The 23,140-nt window shown below is 35.5% G+C and overlaps 2 protein-coding genes across 2 annotated transcripts; one reads left to right on the forward strand and one right to left on the reverse strand.

Moving 5' to 3' along the window:
- Positions 1-745: 745 nt before the first annotated feature.
- Positions 746-9,668, forward strand: LOC109074772 (probable glutamate receptor). Its single transcript, XM_042766430.1, has 10 exons — positions 746-879; positions 1,384-1,459; positions 3,091-3,122; positions 3,219-3,398; positions 3,523-3,750; positions 3,880-3,976; positions 5,162-5,379; positions 5,481-5,700; positions 7,316-7,560; positions 7,698-9,668. Exons 1-10 carry the CDS (start codon positions 877-879, stop codon positions 7,776-7,778), a joined length of 1,380 nt encoding a protein of 459 aa, XP_042622364.1. The 5' UTR covers positions 746-876; the 3' UTR covers positions 7,779-9,668.
- Positions 9,391-22,320, reverse strand: LOC109074761 (1-phosphatidylinositol 4,5-bisphosphate phosphodiesterase eta-2-like). The gene is made up of 20 exons (XM_042766424.1): positions 21,484-22,320; positions 20,154-20,300; positions 19,127-19,370; positions 18,882-19,011; positions 16,432-16,602; positions 16,157-16,250; positions 15,875-16,078; positions 15,578-15,698; positions 15,207-15,378; positions 14,992-15,099; positions 14,821-14,898; positions 14,605-14,708; positions 13,423-13,511; positions 13,122-13,307; positions 12,810-12,917; positions 12,568-12,692; positions 12,404-12,488; positions 11,673-11,819; positions 11,479-11,558; positions 9,391-11,354 (listed from the first exon to the last, which is right to left on the reverse strand). The coding sequence occupies exons 1-20, from the start codon at positions 21,710-21,712 to the stop codon at positions 10,137-10,139; spliced, it is 3,840 nt and encodes a 1,279-aa protein (XP_042622358.1). The 5' UTR covers positions 21,713-22,320; the 3' UTR covers positions 9,391-10,136.
- Between the last annotated feature and the right edge of the window lie 820 nt (positions 22,321-23,140).

Raw genomic sequence — 23,140 nt, forward strand, 5'->3', positions numbered from 1 at the left:
GACCGCGAGCGAGGAGAAAAACAACACCACAGACTTCCCTGATCTGTTTGCGCGCATAGACTCCATGTTCAAAAGCTACATCAAACCCCCGTGTATTGTATGGTTTATTGTGGGGGAAAAAACATGATTTCTTGACGATATCTCGACATAGTAGCTAATAATAACAATACGATTATTATTATTATCATTATTATTAATAATAATATTACTATTGTTGTTGTTGTTATTGCTACTATCATCAGCATCGATTCTCCATCATAATGTTTTAAACATAATTTCGCTTTCTATTTTCTATTCAATATAAAGACTATTTTTTTAATGGCACTGTATGTGATTTGTGATTTTCTTTGTCCCCATTATTAATAGCGATGTTTTATTTTGTAATGAAATAATTTCAAACAATATGAGATTAATTCATCTTTTCTTTTTTCATTTGAATTTGAAGACCATCTTTTAATGTACTGTGTATGTGATTTTTGTTTACTTTATGCTATGCTTTATCATTTTTCCCCAGATACACTGTTAGAGGTCACACTAGTGAATGTATTCAATATTAGGCCATACTGACCTAAGACACTGAAATTTGACACAAATGTTAAAATAAAAAAATCATGGATATTTTCTATATCGTCTGTATCTAACATATTCTGGAAGTAGGCCTATATCAGATCTATAATTCATCCAGCTCCAGAACATTCTATCAACCCACGTTTCATTATAAGGGTTTGGATGACTTTCTCCACCCCCTGAAACCCATTGGCTTTTCCCAAGCCTTTAGTGAGAACCCTTTAATTCATTATTGCAAAGCACAGCACTGTCTTGATCGGCATCAGTGTCAGTTCAGCCCCAGCACAGTGGAATTTCACAGCAGACATAATGGTAAGTGTGAGACTGGGAGGATGCTGTTTGAGTGATAGATCCTTATGAAGTCAATTATGTCCTTCTGATTTGAAGTATGTTGGAAGCTCTGAAAATGCATTGGTGGTCATATAATAGTATTAGTACTGTCAGTAACCTCAACAAAATATAAGGAAGTCATATCAAATGTGGTTGTACATGTTATTTACATTTTATATATGCTTATTATATTATTTAACATTTTATAACGCGCGCACACACACACACACACACACACATATATATATACATTCTGACCACTTATTACATTTATTTATACTAAGTAGTCTATGTGTATGCAGAAAGAGGACTATAGTATTATTAACTAATAAAATAGACTCTACATAACGTATACATTTAATATTGTAAGTGTAATAAGACTTCATCACGTGTTTTTTTTATGTAAGTATATCTAAATATTGTAATATAGAAATGTTTTAAAATGTGTTCAAATATAAACAGTCAGATTGTCTGTTTGGCTTGCAGGTCAGAACCAGCAATATGTTGAGAATTGTCTCTTTATGCATGGTATTGCTGCTGGGGTCAGAGATCTGCATAGCAGGTATTTCTAAAGTTCATAAAATGTAAAAGATGAATATTCTTGTGTTCTGCAGTAACTGTGTTTTTGTCTCATGGGAAATTGCTATGATGTAATGGCATCACGCAGCACATAATTTTATTTCTTATATTCCATCCTAGAATCAGTTCTGTTTCTGCAAGGAATACAGTAGAGGCATTAGTTACTTTTACAGCATCTCGTGTAATTTCATAAACAGCAGCTATGATGAAATCTGTGCCAACTCGTCTTGTCCTCGCTGCATGAAGTTATTTAATTTCACAGGCCTGTCATATGATAAATGGCTGAACAGTCAGCTGGGCACATCATCAAAGATAGTGACCACATCCTGCTTGGCACACTTCATACCCCATTCTGACAGAGAGGACGTCAGCCAGCTGAAACCTACTCAAAAATGGTTATAAATCAATTCAAAGCCTTGAACAAGCAGAACAGTGTTTAAGACATGCCAAGCAATGACAGCATGTCAAGGACCCTCTGTGTCTGTCATAAATTCAATAGGAGAAGCTGATGAGTGTCAACATCACTTTATGGTGTTGATGGAGCCCTGAGGGTTTCGCCGAACTTTAGCTTCAGATACTCTTTGACTGCCCTTACCAGGCCTTCGTGATCAAGTGGAAACAAAACTGTAACTCCAATTAGTCACAGTTCAGCCCTGCAATGAGATTGTTGTCTCTCACTTCTGAGAAAGAATAATAAAACAGCCAAACGTTGCGGGTTCCGGAAACCCGGACGCAGCCGTGCCATTCATTCATCATCTCCCTGAGATTCACAGACTGATCGAGGATGGGGCTTTTTCGCTAAAGATTGCTGCCGAACAAAAGGTTCTCTGATGACTCTGGCTACTTTAAGATGGAGCTATTTGTGACTCAAATTCAGCAGGAAATGAGACTCCCAGCCAGAGAACTGATTTGGCAGATCAATAGAGGAGCCACTGAAATCTTGGCCATGTCTCTGTGTCAACTTGAGGTCACTTTTGAACAAATGCACTCTTGAACAGATCTGAGGTTTTCAAATGTGTTTACTCAGTTGGACACTGTTTTGTTTATTGACTTCAATCCCTTCAAATTTCATTCAAACTTTTGTTTTAACTGAAATGCTTATTGACGTTATGAACAGGGTCCTATGATGAGATCTTCATATTCCATTCAAAAGTTTGAATTTTAAAAACATAAATGACTTGTATTCAGCAAGGAAAGAGAATTGAAATTAATTGGGTTCTATTCACCATGTATAACTGTTTGCACAAATTAAGGAACACAACTATTGTCAATATTAATATTTTGAAAGATGTTTATTGAGCAGTAAATCAGCTAATTGGAATATTATTTCATATTTCTGAAGGATCATGTGACACTGAAAGACTGGAGTAATGGCTGCTGAAAATTCAACTTCACCAACATGAATAAATTACATTATAAAATATATTCAAATACAAACCAGTTATTTAATTATTACCATTTCATATCATTTTTATCAAATAAATGCAGCTTTGTGAGCACATAAGAGACTTCTTTTTAAAAAATCTTATGACGTCAACCTTTTGAAAGATATAAATGTACTTGTATTTATAATAATTATATTAATAATATTTTATTATAATTTTTCCATTTCAGCAAGGCAAGAGCTAATAGTTACTACCATAAAGGTGAGGCTTAAAATAAGTTAATTTATATTAGCAATAATTTCATCATGTGAATAATTTATTTAGATTATTTTAACAACTTACATTTTTTAATTTCAGCAAGACCCCTACACAATGAGCAAGGGCTCGCAGTTGGAAGGCTACTGTATGGATCTCCTTGCTGAGCTGGCTAAGAAACTGGGTTTCAGATACAAAGTTCACCTGGTAAAGGATGGAGCGTATGGCCGACAGGATGAAGGTGGAAACTGGAACGGAATGATTGGGGAGGTTGTTAGAGGGGTATGTGATGTGCTTTACAGAATACACAATAGTACTGGTATTGTATGGATGCATATAAATCAAAAAGCAGCTTGACGATTAATTCTTCCTAAGTAGTCAAACTTTTCATGTGTTTTGTTCACAGGAAGCTGATCTCGCCATGGCTCCCCTCACTCTCACTGCTGCCCGTGAGAAGGCTGTGGGAATGACAAAACCTTACATGCAGACCGGAATCAGTATCCTCCTCCGCAAAGATATCGTTTCTGAAGAGGCCGGGTTTTTTGACTTCCTCTCCCCCTTCTCTGGGGAGACCTGGTTCGGCATCCTGATTGCATATTTTGTGACTGCAGTCTGCATCTGCATTGTAGGAAGGTCAGAGAAAGGAGGAGAACACATAGAACAAGAGCCCTTACTCATGCTGTACTGTACTGCTGTACTGTTTTCCAGGATGGTTTCTGAACAGAGTTCTGAAACTCAATTCTGCATTTGTCTTTTGTATCAATTGAGTCCATGTGAATGGAGTCAGCCTGAGACAGAGCCAAATCGCTTCACTCTTCTCCACAGTTTGTGGTATGCTGCGGGAGCCCTAAGTCTGCAAGGTAATCATCTAAATGAATGTAATAGCAGTTTTTAAGGTTCATGCCCTGAAAACCCCAAAGTCCTGATCCTTTGAATGCAGAAAATATTTGATCATCTCTCCAGTGTCCGTGCACCATATATTTTATGGCCATTTCGATCTGGTTAACTTACTTTTTGTGTGTGTTAAAAATTGTTTTGCATAACTTTTGCATATTGGTGCACAAAGTAGGGTTTATATTTAAGTTGATTTTCATGTTTACATCAGGTCCATCAATGTTAATTTAGTAGTATTTATACTATTATATAGTTTCTATTAATATTATGAATTAGCATTTGTTTTTATTTTTTCAGTTTTCATTTAAATTTTATTTGCTTTTGTCATTTTTTATTTTGTTTTATTAATATTAATATGATATTATATTAATAATAAATTATTATTTATTAATAATTTATTTTTATTTCAGTTTTAGTTTCAGTTATTATTTGAGCTTTATTTTAGTTTTTCAGACCTTTTCTTTTAATGTATTTTTTTTTAATAACTATTTCGGTTTATTTTTATTTTTTATTCATTTTCAGTTATCTTATTCATTTTAGTGCTTCAAATTAAACTTATTTTAGTTAGTTGCCAAGGCACGATTTCTAATTTTCATTTAGTGTGTTTTTCATCTAATAATTTCAATGATAATAACACTGCTGTCCCAAAAAAAAAAATACAACAACAGACGTCACCAAAAATTCCAAAAAATACAAAAAAATTCAAAAACAAAGTAGCTAGCAGCATTTAAATTTTTTCAACCACAGATGGCAGTAAAGAGGCCAAAGTAGTGCACTAAGTGCATTAACAAATTTGCTGGCAAAGACGCAAACAGGAAGTGAAGCTCTGTCTTAGAGATGTTTTAGTGTAAGAAAACAAACTTGGAGAATTGCTGCCATATCCTTATAGAGTCTGCAAAATTTCACACCTGCACCTCCTACATATCAAAAGATATAAACAATAATATACATATATCCTTTAAACCGACTGTCTTTAAAAACAGGATATGCAGCCCTACAATGTATTTTCCAGATACTGTATAGTCAGGTATATTTCACTGGTGTGCTTGGCCCTTTATTGCTGCCTGCAGCTATTTTCCTGCAAACTACTTTTCAGCCGTTGATAATGAAAGGTTAACATCTTTTCCTCTCATTTGTTTTGCTCTCTGCAGGTGCAGGCCCTCACCCTAAAGCTGTGTCAGGAAGGGTTATCAGTTGTACCTGGTGGTTGTTTGCCGTCGTGCTCCTGGCCTGTTATTTTTCCAGCCTCAGTTCCTCTCAGGGGTCTGACTCTGCTCCGCTCATGATTAAAGGTTTTGAGGACTTGGCTAATCAGGATGTAATAGAATATGGAACACTTGCCGGCTCCTCCACTCTCGCCTTCTTTAAGGTCTAATCACATGAATTATATGCACATTCTTCTGATTACTCAAATTTATTCCCGCCAGATGTTACAGAAAAGATTTCCTAACATGTTTTCTTTTTGCACAGAACTCGAATAACCCATCGTACCGTCGCATCTATGAGCACATGGAGCGGAGAAAGAGTTTTGTGTCCTCCATGGATGAGGGTGTCCAGAAAGCAAAGGAAGGAAACTATGCTTTTATTGGAGAATCAGTGTCCTTGGACTTAGCTGTGGCACGGCATTGTGAACTGGTCCGGGCACATGAGGTCATCGGGATGAGAGGTTACAGCATTGTAACTCCTCTTGGTGAGACAAACATGTTTAAACAGTTTTTTTAAATGGATATACCCTGTAGAAATTATTTATCAAAGTTGTAAATAAAGATTATTAGAGTATGTTTTACAAGAAAATACTGTTTTAGACTTTACTCTTTCACAAAATTTCATGTTAAGTTCAGTGTGTTACTTGCTGTTTCTTTGTTATTATTTGTGAAATTTACTACAATTTGAGTGAAATTAGATTTTTTTTCCCCCAAAGGAGTTTAAAAATGTATACATTAAAGCTATAGTTAATTAAAAAAATGCAAATTAGGTAAAAGTTTACTCATTCTCAGACCATCCAAGATGTAAATGAGTTTATTTCTTCAGACGAGATTTGGAGAAATTTAGCGCTAGTCACTTGCTCACCAATGGATCCTCTGCAGTGAATGGGTGCCGTCAAAACGAGAGTCCAAACAGCCGATAATTTTTTTTTTATAATCACAATAATCCACAGGTAATCCACACAACTCCAGTCCAACAATTAATGCATTGTGAAGTGAAAAGCTGCGTGTTTGTAAAAACAAAACCATTAAGGCATTTTAACTTAACCATCGCTGCTAGCCAAAATACTAGTCCATAATCCATAACAACACTTTCTCCAGTTATAAAAGTTGTCCCCTCACAACAAAATCCACATATCTGTTTAGAACAATTTTGAGCTGTTTTTGCTTGATCTACACGTATTTCTCTCCTGATTCAGACAAGATGACTTTTTCACTGGAGAAAGCAATATTATGGATTATGAACTCATATTATAGCTGGAAGCAACTGTTTGAAGTTAAGAACACCTTGATGGATTTGTTTCTTACAAACACAGCTTTTTGCATCATAAGATGTTGACTGATGGACTGGAGTCGTGTGGGTCACTTGTGGATTATTTTGATATTTTTATCAGCTTTTTGGACTCTCATTCTGACGGCACCCATTCACTGCAGAGGACCCATTGGTGAGCAAGTGATGGAATGTTAAATTTCTCCAAATTTGTTCTAATAAAGGAACAAAGCCATCTACATCTTGGATGGCCTGAGTGTATTTTCATTTTACCATTAACCATTCCTATAACTTTTACCTAACAAATAACTTTTTTTGGGATAAATTATTTGTTTAAAGAGAGGCACAAGACATCTTGATGTTTCAGCTGTTGCTGCAGTTCAATCCAAGTAGGGATAACTGCAGGCTGGAGCAGTGGGCGTGGTGAAAGATTAGGGCGTGCCGAAAGGTAGGGGCATGGATAAAGGTCTTTCTGATTGGTTAATGTAAGGTGTTACGCTGCCTTCACGCCATGTCATAATTCCCGTAATTCTGAGATGACAACACGAGACATTCTACACAGAGCTGATTTATGTGTTTCTATGGCAGCCCTGCCAACACACTCTTCAGAACACGTAATTACAATTTGTAAGCTCTGAATGTTCTGAGAGCTACGACTTGGACCATGTTACACCTGTACCACCTGACCACCATCAGGTTTATTTAGGCGCTACTTAAGCGTTACCTCTGAGTCACGTCACCTTTTGCCATGCCCATTACTTTTATTACTTACCATTGCCTCGTTCAGTTTGCAGTGAATGGTTTTAATGCCACAGTATGTTTTGGAACAGGATCTCCCATGCTGAAGAACCTAAGTGTGGCCATCCTGCAGCTGAGTGAGGCTGGGGAGCTGGCGTACCTGCGCACTAAATGGTGGGCCAGCAGCTGTATACCGGATAGTGCCAAAGGCTCGTCTCTGAGAGTCCATAGCATAAAGGGCATGTTCCTGGTTCTGGCTATAGGCCTTGGGATTGGAGTGCTGCTCTCCTTGTTTGAACTCACCTCAAAGTCTCGCAGCACTGCAGGGGAGCAGAAGGCAAGTAATGCCAGTATAAACACACACACACACACACACACACAAACAAACATCTGAATGAACTACCAAACCTGAAGAACATTTACAGTTTTTCATTGTTGTTAAACTTAAGCAGAGATCTGTTCTCCTCCATTCAGAAATCCTGCTGTGCAGTTTTGACTCAGGAGTTGAGCCAGCGTTTGAGAATGACCAAGACAAAGGGAGACCAGGAAACCTAAAATTCTCAACAACATTGATGTAATATGCAAGTCTTACATAGCAGAATGACTTTACTGTTCATAGGTTTGAACATTATCTGGTGCTAGGTATTATTACTATTTCCCAAGTTAGATAAATATATCTATTTTTAACATTTTATATTTTAACAGATTTTGATAAGATGTACTAAATTTCAGATAGGGGAGAGTGGGGTTAGTTGAGCCAGGTGTGTTTAACGCGAGCACATGACAGTAATGGATCCAACTTAAATATGTACAGAAATTTTAGGATGTGGTGCATCCTTTGGAATAATCACTTTGGATCTAAAATAAACTGCTTTCAAAATATGGCTTTCCAAAAATAAATAAATAAATAAAAGGTGGTCTCTTGGCTCAACTTGCCCCCAGTGAGGGGTTAATTGAGCCCAGGGAGAGGGTAAGTTGAGCCACAAGGAGTTAAACTGTGCCACTGATTAAACTAAAATAAAACAGAACATTTTCACCTCATGCTAAATCAAAGGAAGAGAAATTCAATGAAAACAACTTCGGAAAATCTATGTGTGAGCCTTGTGACAGATTGGCCAGTTTCCCCACCTGTGGCTCAAGACGCTGAGTTAGGCTCCAGCTCCCCGTGACCCTAATAAGGACAAAGAGGTTTGTGGATAATGGAATGGATGGATGGATGACTTCTTAAAAGTTTTATTTAAAGATACATTTCACAACTTTGAAGGCATTTTCTGAATTATTTACATTTTTAAATAACAAAATAAAGTTTAAATTGAATAAATAAATTGCAATTGACCTTACAGAACTGGACTAATAGTACTCAACATCCCACTTATGTTGCAGGGAAATACAGTTTGATAAAAACTTAAATGGCCAATTTTCATAAACAAGGTCTATTTAAAAATTTCAAAATAAAATCAAGTTCAAAACAAAGACCAATATCAAAAATGTTAAGTCAAAAATTAATGATTTATAACATAGAATTACAGTAAAATAATACTCAAAAATCACACGAATATTTGATCAAATTACAACACACCCCAGGACTTTTGGCTCAAATTACCCCACTCCAACCATTTTAACAAACTTGTATCGTCCAGCAGTTTAGAGCTAACATCATGCTAACAGTACTGCCTCATATTATAACTTATTAAAGTGCAAACACATTATATATATATATATATATATATATATATATTTATCAGATTTGTCTGTAATTGTTCAGACACAAGAAGCATGAGTCCCTGAACATAAAAAAATCCACTTTTAACAGCAAAAAAACTTTTTTGAACTTAAATGTAGTTAGCAATTATTTCATGGGCCTCTCTCCATCACAAGGTGAGTAAAATTTGTAGTCACATCACCAAATTTTGTTTAAGGTTGCCTAGAAACAAGGGGTGGCTCAACTTCCCCACAGGCTCAAATCACCCTGCTCTCCCCTATTTTTATACATAATTTAATAATAATAATAATAATAAACATTTTACATTTAAATCAAGCTACCTGTCTGTTCAGTAAAGCTTTTGCAATGAGACACCTTTTTTTAATCTTGTAGCAATATATCAAGCAGTTTGTGTTAGATTATTCTCATGCATTCCATATTGAAACAATATAGAAACTTTTTTAGACCAGAATTATGAATCAAAAATGTTAAATATAAAATCTATTTTGTTAATGAATGACAAGGATTGAGGACAAGTGAAAAAGAGTAAATTTGATTTTATGTTTGTTAAATTCTGTACACCAGAGTTTATAACAAATTCAGAAATGCAAGGGAAATGCCTATAAAAAGTACAAGTAAAAATACATAAAATTATGTTAAAAACATATCTTACTATCACAAAAGAGGTATGCATTCTGGCACCATGCATATTAATGAATTAATAAACCCGATTTAACAGCAAAGTGTGATTGCATTTTTTAACAAACATGAGTAGAAACATGTTTACTTTTAAATGGTGAATTGGAGCTTCTAAAAAAACAAAAAGCAAATGCAACATTCCAAGCTCCTTTTGGAAAAAATATGAAGATTTTGAGATTACGAGTAATATTTAAACAAGATAATACATGTACCAAATATAAATGTGTATTTTTGTAATTGCTTTTCTTCCTGTAGCATCTGTCTACATCCATAATTGCAGTGTGGAATTTTATTTCAGTTTCTTCTTAGGTTTCACATGCATTTTTATTTTTACAGTGTTGATGAATCTAAAAAAGATTCAAAAGCCACCATAAATTAACATCACTGAGATCTCTTGGAAGGTCAAATTAAAAGCGATTTTTGTTTTACTCAAGCTCTAGACATTTCAACCAGCATGAAAAGAGCATTAATTTAACATAATTTATAATTTAGAAAATACATTGTTCTGTGCCTTACGACTCATCTCCGAAAAACAGTGGTGAATGGCAGCGAATCTCAAGCATTTTCTGCTCAAACAGAGCATTCATTTCCCTCTGCAGTGTGCCCATTGTCTGCTGCTGGTTGTCAGGGAAACGGGATGGCAGAGTACTCAGGTCAAGGCTGTCTAAACTACTTAGGCTGCTTGATTCACTCTCAGTGAGGTTGTGATTATTAGGAACAGAGTTATTTGTTGTAGAGTAACTGCACTGAGGGAGAGGGTACTGGTTGAGGAAGTCTTTCCTAATGTGATGGGGTGTGTTTGGTGGCAAGGGCGGATGGCGTCTTGGGACGCTTTGTGATCTGCGTCCTTTAAATGGTGAATCTTTGGAAGATGGTGTGTCTGGGTCATTCATGCGTCTGCTCAACACAGGGGTTGCTGGGATTGACAATGGCTGCCACTGAGGGTTAGGTCTACCATCTAAAGAACGTCCAAATTTATTCCTGAGCGCCATGTTTCTGGTGTTTAACGTTCCACTGGAAGGATCTAGTACACCATCAGGTATTGGATGGAAATTTAAGGGTTCACACTCATGTGTCATTTCTGACTGAATTTTCAGACTCTTTTGAGGTTCATACATCTCAGGTTCGTGCTCTGAAGCCTCAATGACAGATTTAACACCTGAGATCTGCTTCGACAAGAACTGATTATTCAGTGTAGAAGCGGGAACCTTCATCTTTGATATTGCTACATCTTCAGGCTCACACTCCGTTTTTTTCCGTTTTGGAACTGTCAACTCTTTGGTATCCTCAAGGTGTGATTGAACCACAGAAGTCTGAATGTCCAAGTCTGAACTGTCTTTTGAATCAGATGCTAAGTTGTTGTAGTCCATAGCCACTCCTGCTCCACCAGAGCATGTGATGGAGGACAGGTGGCGCCGTGCCTCATGAGATCCTTCTGGCTCCTGAAAACAGACCTTATGTGCCCTTCTCAGGGGTTCACTTTGAGCTCCTCTGAGCAAAGATGTGGACTGTGAGGTGCTCCTGCTGCCTTTCGAGCTCACGTCATCACTGTAACGTCTGTTTAGAAAGTCTTCTTTGGTGTAGCAGTCGGCTGAGCCCTTCACCACTTTTGCTTGGTTCTTTCCACCTTTTCGCAGGAAGATCGGACCAAAAGCTGTCCTTGTGCCATCTTCAGAGCTCTGCATAAGGTTTTTCTGGATTAGCTGCTTTACTGCATTGCTTGATTTGACCTGGTAATAAATTTATCAGCAGAACAATTTTATTATATTAAAATGGTGATTAACAGTCAAGATTTAGAAACAATGACAAAGATAAATGGCTACGCAAAAGAGAAAAAAATCGAATAAAAGTTACCTTTCCTGTGATGTCATTAATGGCAACATGGACAAAGATAGATGCTTCTTCCATACCTTCTAAATAGACATGACGATAGCCTGTGGAACAAGGAAATAATATAAGGCTGACTGAATAAATGATTGAAAAAATATGTAAATATATACATTATTCTCTGTCCAGTAATGCATGTCACCGAAAGGTATGTAATTTACCTGGCATCATGCTTTTAAATGCTATGGTTCTCTGTCCAATGAAGTCTCGTCCAATTGGATCATGGTCCCAAACCATAAAGCGTACTAAGGCAATCTGAGGCATGTGCAGTGTATACACTAGTGTCTCCTCCCACATGGGGTTAAAACCTGTTAATGTGCCATTAAAACATGGGCAATGTGTTATATATATATAGGCTTACATATCTATTATAATGTATATATAAAAGGCTTACACACACACACACACACACACACACATATATATGTGTGTAATATGAAATATGTTAATATGAAAGCGATGGTTCATTTCAAATCGGACATAATGGAAAAATGATTTGTGGTTCAGTCAAATCACAGGATATCATCTCATTTGTGAAATGAACCATTACTCATGAATCTTCTTGCTCATTAAAAAGAACTGGTCCATAAGAGTCTTTTGTTTGAGAAACTGACATCATGGTTCGAGCTGTTTTTATATTTTATATACAGGAAATACGACTTAAATGCAATGGAAAAGAAGATGTGTGAAAAGAAAATGTGCGAGACATGGTGCAACAGTCTAAGACTGTTCGTTTACGTTGGAAAAACAATTACAAACCAGTGCAGCAGAACTCAAAAACATGTTCTGTGTGATTTATTGCCATCAGTGTCTAAAACACATTAACTAACCCTTGTAAATTTCAGTGAAAGTAATACCAAGTTCTGTTTGCACAATCCAGATTTGTACTTACCGTTGTCATCCACTACTCTTGTCTGCTGTTTATTGCAATCAACAGGCAATCCAATAATCTCCACTTCCACAAAGGGATCTATGATCTGGACAACAAAACATTCCATCTCAGACAGTTTGTTACATATGGTTATTTACTTTCCCTTTCAGTATGAGTGAACTCACCTCTCCTCTGTCCCCTAACATGGAGTCTTTTGGCTTCGGTAGCTGCTGGCCACTAATTATCTTGAGCACTAGCTGAGATTTCCTGTGTCCTGGCAAAGGGTCTTCCAGCATAGGATTAAAGGCACCTGAGGACAATCATTATGTATGGTGAAAATTGCCTTTCAAAGAAATAATAAATAGAATGCATCAAAGAAATGTGTCTTTTTTTTTTTTTTGACTGTACTCTAGAGGCACCAACTTACCTTTACACATGCATTTTGGCTTGAGTACATAACCACAGTTTCCATTCACTGCAAATTTTGCCCTGTTCAGCTGTAACATACGGCCTTCTGTTTGATAGTTGAGAGCAACTGGAAAGATGAAACAACATTTCAAACAAATGCACTGCACAACTGTGATATATAGAAAAAAAGAGAAAGCCATTAGCCAGCAAGGATCCATTGCTGTTCAAACCAAAGTCATCGCTGTTTCATCATTAATGCAAAACAACAGGATTTAATGAAAATTAGAATGGAAATTATTCATAGTAAATCAAAGAAAAAGCAAATTCATACCTAAATGACATCCTGCATTCCAAAAAGGCTGAGGATTGAAGTTGCTAGAATCAACACGGTAGTTGGAAGGGTAGACTCGTAAGAGCTGTCGTTGATTAAAGCGAACTAACTGAGCAGGCTTTAGCTGCAGAATCTGGTTAGTTAGGCTTTCGTTTAAGGAGGACACTTGCCAGCTGCACACGTATGCTGCAACAAACATGCAATATATTTAGATATAAACATCAAGAACACTTTTACAGTTTGTGCTTTATCACTTATGTGGATATTATTGAGGTTGTGACTGCATTCAGATGTGTCTTACCTTGAGTTTCTATATCATGAACTCGCACTGACTTTGTGTATTTGACCAGATCAGAGAGGGCACGAGAAAGTCTCATTGTTTTCCTCCGTCTGAAGAAAATTTGCATAAAACACAGACTATCATTAGACTGGACAGATTTAGATACACACTGTAAAAATGGACAGATTTAGATACAAACTCTAAAAATTGCATTTGTAAGAATGCTACAATAAAACTGAAGTGAAAAATTATATTATGTTTAATAGGACAATTAATGTTAACGTACATCATTAATTTTAGTATTGAGATACTATTATAGTTTTTTTTTAATTATTCTTATATTTTCTGTTTTCATTTTAATTTTAGCTAAAGTTTTCGTGTTCGTTTTTGTCATTTTTATTAGTTTGAATTATTTTAATACATCAAGACAAACGGTAACTTTACAAAAAGGTTTATTATTTAATATTAGTTCGTTCATTAACTAATATTAACTAACAACAAGCAATACATTTTTACAGTATTTATTCATCTTTGTTAACGTTAATTAATAAAAATGCAACTGTTCTCAGTTAGCTCAGGTCTATTAATTAATATTAACATATGAAACTGTATTTTAATAATGTATTTGTAAATGTTGCATTTATTATAAACTACGAATTATAAATGTTTGACAAGTATTATTCATTATTAGCTTACATTAACTAATGTTATAAATGGAGCCTTACCATAAAGGCAACATGTTTATATTTTTTATATATTTTATCTCAGTTAAAATTAATTTTATTTCAAGTTAAAAGCTGTACAATACTGTACAATTATTTGTTATTGTTAAATATATCTATTTTATTTTCTAATAAAAAAATACAGCATTTAAGTTTCCAGAAGTCTCTATGTGATGTGATTTGATTTGATTTTATTTTAGTTAGTCTCTTATTTTATTTATCAGTTATGCACATAGGGGAGTTATGTTATGTTATTGTAATTGTAAGTTATTTAATTAACATTTATTGAACTATTAAAATATATAGTCATGAATATATAGGCACCAAAATACCATCTTGTCAGTATTTTTATTTTCTTATTTTACTGTGACTTTCTGGCAACCTCAGATGCCAGTTTTTCTTTACTGTAAATATAACTGCTTTTTTTTTTTTACAGTTCACAGTAAATTCAACAACAAACTGTATCTCCTGAAGTACTCACTTGCCATAGTTGATGACCTGTTTATCATTACTGCTTGGAATTTCCTGCTCATTATCAGAGTCATTAAGGCCTGGCTTCTTTTTTAACTTGACCCGTTTTTTCTTCTGAAACACAGATTATGGAACACTGTAACACTGGCATAATGCTGCTTTTGTAGTATTTCTTTTTCCTAAATTACTGGAAATATAATAAGTCTAGTGGAAAGTCCTTGCAGACCTTGCGCCTGAAGCTGTCCATGAACAACCTCTGTGAGCGTTTCTTTGATTCTTCGCCCATCTCTGGTGCTCCTGTGGTCTGTAATCCAAAACACAGCAGCTTTTAGTTAAACACTCAAGAGGGGTAATAGTCCAATTATTCTAAAGTAGAAAAAAGGAAAAAGCATCTCACATCTCCATTAATTTGCTGCTCTTCCTCCTCGTCCTCTTCACCGCTGTCTTCATCAGACACATCTCCTTCCTCTGCATCAGCATCAATGTTTGCTGGGAGCTTCTTTCCCTGGAAAGCACCGCATTGTCAGTTTTTTTCCATGATTTAGAATTGAGAAAATTCTACTTCCAACTTTACTCGATGTTTTCCATGACAAGGGTAATATATTACCTCACCTTGACAAGCACTTTCCCCTTTAAAACCTCTGGAGATGGCAAACGCCTGGACTCATTCACATTTATATTTGACAGGTCCAGCTTGTCCTGTAGCACTTCCATGAGGTATTGAGCCATTTTCTTCTGCTGAGGCACAGTGCAGTGGTTCTCTATAGAAAGGATCACTGGATATCTGATAGTGGAAGAATTAGTTATTATATTATATTATATTAATGTGTAAAAATATTTTTTTATTTTTTTTATTTACAAAAAATAAAATGAATGTTAAACAAATAGTATTTATTTATTTTTTAATATTATTATTAGTATCATTAATTTTTATTTATTATTAATTTATAAAATCCAAGAAAACTATTTAAAATATCACTTACTGAGTTTTGGCAAATGCATATTTGTTGATTGTCTCAATAACATCTTTAAAGAGGATTTTTGAGGTGAGTGTGTAACCATGATGCACAATCGGTTCCCCATCAGGACCATCCCAGCAGTCAACTAGAGAGGCAGAGAAAAACTGTGTCATTTGAAGGATAACATTTTTTTTTTTTTAATGATTGTAAAAACCTCAATAAAATGTATTTTATTTTGATCAACACTTTATCCAAAAAGACATTCACTTTGATTCATAGTATGCCGACAACAAGTTTTTAAGCTGAGAGAAGTGTATCTACCTTCCACACAGCGACAGCCTGCCTGAAGCACATACGCGTACATATCAACCCGAGACTGAGATAGCAGCTGATCTCCAGTCAGGTAGGTGTTGTGAGACGATGCTATGTAGTAGTTTGTCAACGGCTGTGTCATGTCCTGATTTACTTGATAGTGTTCTGGGTTGAAGATGTCCCCTGCAGGACTACGCATGTAGTTGGTGAAACCTGAAAGCAAGATAAAAGTGATAAACATCTGATGATACAATAGCCATAAAAAGATGAAGCAAAGAAAGAGTCTCTCACCATCAATGCCCAGCACCATATGTGTTTGGTTTTCAGAACATGGTTCAAACTGGTTGATGATCATTTTGCAGTAGTCTTTGGTCACATTTACCATCTAGGAAAAATAACATATACCAATTACAAATATGATGTTTCAAGTCCATAATATATATATATATATATATATATATATATATATATATATATATATATATATATATATATATATATATATATATATATATATATAATGAACAAATAACTATGTGAAGATATGCAAAATGAATCACACCAGCCTTTTGCTCATTTTCCAAGAAGCGTTGGAGGTCGTTCAGATCCATGTGCTCTTTGTGGTTGTTGTAGGTGATCATTAGTAAGTAAAGATCTCGGCGTGTCGAGATCATCTTGTAAAAAGTACAGAATTCATCAAATGTCAATGACCCCTGGTTTTCATCAGTGTCAGCCTCCTGTGAATGCACAAAGCTTTAAAATATAATCTTACACATATTTAATGAAATAAAATGTGCATTTTTGTGCAATGGTTAAAATATGAACATTAATTGTCATTGGTTTTGGTGGAAAATGTGGATAATTACACATTACACAAATTAATTAATTTCATATATTTTAGTTTGTGTATTAACAGATATACACTTAAATTAGAAATATTACCCACCAGCTCGGCCAAGCTGGTCCACCAGCTACAACCGCTTTGACCAGGTAATAACCAGCTTAAACCATCTTAAACCAGTTACCATCTTAAGCTGGTATTAGCTGGATTTTCCAGTAGGGTACAGAGATATTTTAGACAGCACCACTTCATTTTATTAGTGGTGCTTGTCTATAAGGCAAAGCATCACTATTGTTCTCTTGCATACTTATTATTCTTCTTCTGGACAAAGATCCTGCGTATAACTCGTCATGCACCATTTGTCGTAGACCCAAGAATGAGGTGTCAAATCAACCGGCTTATTGAGGAGAGCGATTGGAGTGATTGGACCTACGATGTTTGCACAGCGGATGAAAAAGCTAGCAAAAAAATCCCATAGACTTTCAGTGAAGGAATGTTCATGAAGTTTAATCTCTACTGTTCTCTCTCTCTCTCTCTCTCTCTCTCTCTCTCTCTCTCTCTCTCTCTCTCTCTCTCACACACACACACACACACAGGGCTTTAGGAACCCTTTCTCTCTCTCTCTAACACTCTGTCACACTCATTTGAATTATATTTTCAAGTAACCATTAAGTAGTGACCTATTCCTTCATAGCCACACCCTAGCAACCACCCCATAGACTTCCATTTAAACAGATCAAAAGGGATAACTTTAGATAGAAGTGTCATAGAAACATGTTTTTTTTCTCTATTGACTCATGCTAGCAAACATGACTACCATCATGCATGCTAAACATGCTAGCAGTGAATAGCTAAGTGCAAAATCAGGCTAAAAACATGCTAAGTACGCTATAATATTCCATAATAACAATCTGTGACAACTACCAACCGCCTAGCAATACGATAGTAACTGCCCAGAACACCCTAGCGACCACCTAGCAACACCCGACCTACCACCCAGGATTCCCTAGCAACCACTTAGCAACACCCTAGCAAATGCCAAGCAACGCCTTAGTACCTGCGTAGAAACACCCTAGCAGTGCCGAGTTTTGCCACTGCAAGCACCACTCATATTTTCTTCAGGAAATGTGCATATCTAGTTTTTTGTTTGTACTTTTAAGTGGAAGTAGTGTTATGGCATTGGCTGCAGTAGAAATATGTCTCCGTTAGGGATTACAGGCTCTAGAGTTAAGACCTCAACCAGTTTCAGACAACGCCATCTGTTCAGAGTGAACCATATGTTACATACTCACTGAGCGTAACAGCACTCTGAAAGTGTTTTAAACCAATATAATGTGGCAATGATGATATTTAAGGAAAACTTTTACATCAACTATACAGAAATAACACAAAGTAGAATAAGACTTTTAGAGGAACTGAACTGACATATATACACTACTGTTCATAAGTTTGGGGTCAATAAGTTTTTTAAAAAAAAACTTTATTTAGCAAAGATGCATTAAATTGATCAAAAGTGACATTAAAGACATTTATAATGTTACAAAAGATTTCTATTTCAAATAAATGCTTTCTTTTGAACTTTCTATTAATGAAAGATTCCTAAAAAATTTATCATAGTTTTCACAAAAATATTAGGTATTTATAAAATATTAACTGTTTTGAACATTGATAATAAGAAGTATAATAAGAAATGTTTCTTGAGCACCAGATGAGCATATTAGACTGATTTCTGAAGGATCATGTGACACTGAAGACTGGAGTAATACTGCTGAAAATTCAGCTTTGCATCACAGGAATAAATTATCATTTAAAACATATTCAAATATAAAATTGTAATTTTCTAAATTTTCTAAATTATTTTAAATTATAATATTTCATAATATTGCAGTTTTTACTGTATTTTTGATTAAACAAATGCAGCCTTGGTGAGCCTAAGAGATAGAAACACTGAAAGAAAAAAGAAAAAATGTCCCATTCCAAACTATTGACTGGTAGTGTATACTGTGACAAAAACGTTTTTACTTTTTTTTTTTTTTTTAAACATTTTATTCACTCTATTTGGAAAAACAGGGGTGAAGCTACGCAATTTTTTTTAAACCATCTCCTGCTTTAAATTTGGACTATATTTCTACACGCTGAAGGACAATACATGTTGACAAGATGTATATAATGTACCTGAAACATTTCTCTGACTTTCTGCTTTGGAAGGTTCACGTTGAGCTTGTGAAGCAGCTGTAAAACCTCTCCAATGCTCAGATTCCCATCTCCATTTTTGTCTGCTTCTGAAAAGGTCTGTCTCAACCATTTGCAACAAGATGTAAGGAAACATGCACACACAATTTGCACAAACTGAAACAGGCCACTATGGGTGGATTCAGACCATCACCCTTCCCTCTCAGTGGACTCAATTAAAAGGATATTGATCTCGTGTCCGTTGCCTTTTTGCCAGACTGTCCTCATCACTGATGCCTGCCAGAAGGTATTTAAGGCCAGTAATCCAGGTCCGTGCCTCTTCTCCATTCGTGGAAACCAAGTCAAGAGACTCCACGTGGTCTCCATGGTAAATACTGAAGCAGCAGTTTGGATCAAAGTTATTGTTGGCAAATCGCCTGAAGACCTCAGTTCTCATTCCCTCACAGACCTCATGGATGGAGTCTATGGTGACTTGAATAAAACAAGAACAGGAATAACCAGTGCAGTGCTCTGAGTGTTTGATCATTTTTTTCAGTGATTCAGACTTGAACAAAGCAGTTTTATTTAACAGAATAGTCTTCAGAGACAATATAGCTGTAAAAACTATCCAATCCAGATGTTTACACTAGTTATTCATTAAGACCCCATGAAATCAATCATGTGTGTTTAGCTTGAATCTACATGCTAATGTACTCCTGAATGTTGACAAAACTAACTTTTAGCAAACAAAATGTACAAATGTTAAAATGTACAATCTTTCTCTTCCAGGAAGATGAAGCAAAAATACTTCATTTGCTCATTGTAATCAGAAATTCCCTGCTTGCAAGTAGCCAATCAAGGTCTCAGATAGCATACTACCTTACTGCTTCAATGTATAGCATATATTCTGTGCACTTTATATGAATTTTCTGTATTCATAGAACACCCAGATAAATAGAGCTGGAGTACTGTGACCCATAATGCAATGTGCTCGACTTGACCTTTTATATACAGTATGACAAATGAACCAGACGTAATAACAGCCGTGACTTTTAACATCTGTTTCTTGACTCATTGTTTCATCGTATGATTGTAAGATTCTAAGATTTCCCTTCCTAACACAGGAGCCACTAAGGGCTGATTCTTCTCCTCTTTAAAAGGAAATATTGTACATGAACAGAAACTGTGCTTGTCACGCAATTTAATAGCATGTTTAAAATGACAAGCGCATGCTGATGTATCTCCGCAGCACAAGCAGCTATCTATCAGACTCACTTTTAGCTCTTTCATGTTTTCTGGAAGGCCTCCAGCGGATGCAGGACTTGTGCTCATCTAGGTAGAAGAGGCGCACCAGAGCCTTGGACTTTCCTTTTAGTTTAATCATTTGAGATCCGGCCTGCATGCTGCAAATGCATCTCTCCACTGCAAAAGCAAAGGAGGATTTTTATTAGTAGTATTTGGCTGCTAATGTGATAAACAGCCTACTGTTATAACTTGTGACTGCCTATTTTTAACCGGACATGTCCTGGCTGGGATTTCTGAATGGCATAAAAATTCAGAGTTTGGCATTGTTTTATAACTGACATGCTCTGCAGTTCTCACACATTGTATGTACGCGTATTTGTACTGCTTTGACCGTTCTCTGTAGATCCCACCTTCTCCTACGCCATGATTGGTCGATGAAGTATAATGCTATTATATTAATACCTATTATATTAATACCACTGTCTTAATACATTAAGCCATATAAAGTGTTAATGGTTTTCTATGGGAGGAAAACGGATTTAAGGTCCCCCTACTCACCCTACATATTTTATAATGTGTATTACTAATATGTAATTCTTTATTGAATGCAACTTTAAGAAAATCTTTTGAATGTCAGAGTTGAATTGTTTAAGCAGATGTATGAAGTATCTTCTCAATCAGATTACATAGCTGCGTCATGCACGCACAGGTTCTGTCTGCTGGCATGCATCATGGAAACAGTAACGTACAGTACTATAATGATGACAAACTCTTATGGGGATGGCATCTTACAGATGTTCTCATCAAAATAATTTGGTTGTATTGTTATGGAAAAGAAAGAAAAAAACATGTCTTTTTTCAAAGGAGATATAATACAATACTGGTGGCGTTTGAATTATGCCACCGATGTATTATTTTATATATCTTCTGCGTATATGCCAGAATAACATGGTGATGGACCAGGAGTCACTAAAGGTTACTTTAACAGTCAATTTAGGGTGTGTTTTCAAGAAGTTGTTTTGGAGGAGCGGATCAAGGGCAGAGAGGTCATGTGACGCAGCTAGTCAGTCTAATCTCTGCGGATTGTTTGTGTCCATATGCCGTGAGGTGTGTTTCTCACAATGGCCAATACTTTAAGACAAAGTCTTATTATATTAAGTGTACTCAAGACACTTAGTTATAAGTTAATAACATGTAAAATGACTCTAAACATAAATTTGAATACAGTATAAAACAATAACATTTTAGAACAGTTGGAAAGTGGCTGAAATTAAACCAAGCACCATTAGATCATTTAACCATTCTAGTGAAAAAAGTGTAAAAATATGGGATCAGTGCTTCTAGGTGGCTAAATTTTTACCTATGTGGCCCATTCTCCATTTCGGCGATGCAACAATACTTCCCCCAATCCAGAAGAACTCCTCAGCCAGACGTGATATCGCAGCTTTCTGCCATAGTTTAGGTGAAGTCATTATAGAAGGAGAGGGCGATCTGAAAGGTGAGGGTGGCCTCCTTCCAGGACTGGGGGGCCGCCCAGTGAGAGAAAACAAAACTGGAGATGATGGTGCCATTCCCGGAGATGTATTCATTACTGCAGGACTGTTGTGTAGTCATAACCTAGACCTCTGGTCATGTCCCTCGCCCACCGTATCAGTCCTGTAACTCATAAGGTCAGCTCTCTTCCACCGGCGGCATCCAGCGAGACCGGTGTTACTGAAATGATGAGCCAACACTTCTCAAGGGTAGCAATGTGCATGTGGACAGATGATTTAATTCCAATTGGCACCTCTTTTTGATAGATCTTCTTAGTGATTGACCCTCCCTCTGGTCCATTGATGGTGTGTTTTCTTCAGATATTCCAGGGTGAGTGTTAAATTGGACTGCTGTTGTGGACAGGCGTGCTGTGGCTGTAAATTAGAGGAGCCACACGTGTCAGCGGTCAGTAAATCTCTAATCCAGGATGAGATGAAGGCATTACTCGTACTGGGGATTTTCGTGTCTCATTGGTCAACTTGAGGAAAAGGATAGGGGATGATATATCAATATTTTCCTCTAATGCTAGTAAAGTAAAAACAATGCCAATTAACATGGAAACATAAAAGATTTTATCATTGTACGTCTATCAAACTCTTTATCTTTTTTTTAATTATAGAAAATATGAATTCTAAAGTTTTATCATGTCTTCTCATGTCCTTATGAACCAGGGCCAGCATCATATAAAATTAAAAATGATATATATGTTTTATATTATCTTGTGAACTAGGGTTACTGAGTTAGGGTTTGGGGTACAATTCTTGTAAAAAATTATTTACATTATATAATTATATTTTTTCTTATGAACCAGTGTTAACTATTATAATAAAGACACCAGTTGAAAAAAATTATGAAACATGTTTTTTGATCTTATGAACTATGGTAAAATTATTTATGTTTACATTTTTTATGAATATAATTTTTTTTTTAAATGTCTTATAATCAAGGGTTAACTGTTCTTATAAAAATTATTTCTAATTGCAAAATATAAGTAAAATACAAATATATTTTGTGCTTATTTTAATTTTTTTAAATCTTGTTTTATGAACCAGTGTTAATTGTTCTTATAAAAAATTATTTATACTTTTTTTAAAATCTTGTCTTATGAAGGTTTAATTATTCTTAATATGTATATATATATATATATATATATATATATATATATATATATATATATATATATATATATATATATATATATATATATATATATATATATATATATATAACTAGGGTTACATGTTCTTATATTTGTCTTGCAAAAACTAAGTAGAAATTAAATTAAAAATAATAAAATGCTGCTGTCAAATCTAGGCTCTTCATTTGCCTTAGATTTATATAATCCTAATTATTGTATGGCACAAAAAATATCAGAAAACACAAGAAGAATGGTTGGTTCTGTTTAATGATGTTATTATACATGGGGGAACATTAAAACAAGTGACGAAAATGACCCACATCAAAATCAAGACTATAACCAGACC

The sequence above is a fragment of the Cyprinus carpio genome, chromosome A11 (genome assembly GCF_018340385.1).
Source record: "Cyprinus carpio isolate SPL01 chromosome A11, ASM1834038v1, whole genome shotgun sequence".
Classification (NCBI taxonomy): domain Eukaryota; kingdom Metazoa; phylum Chordata; class Actinopteri; order Cypriniformes; family Cyprinidae; genus Cyprinus; species Cyprinus carpio.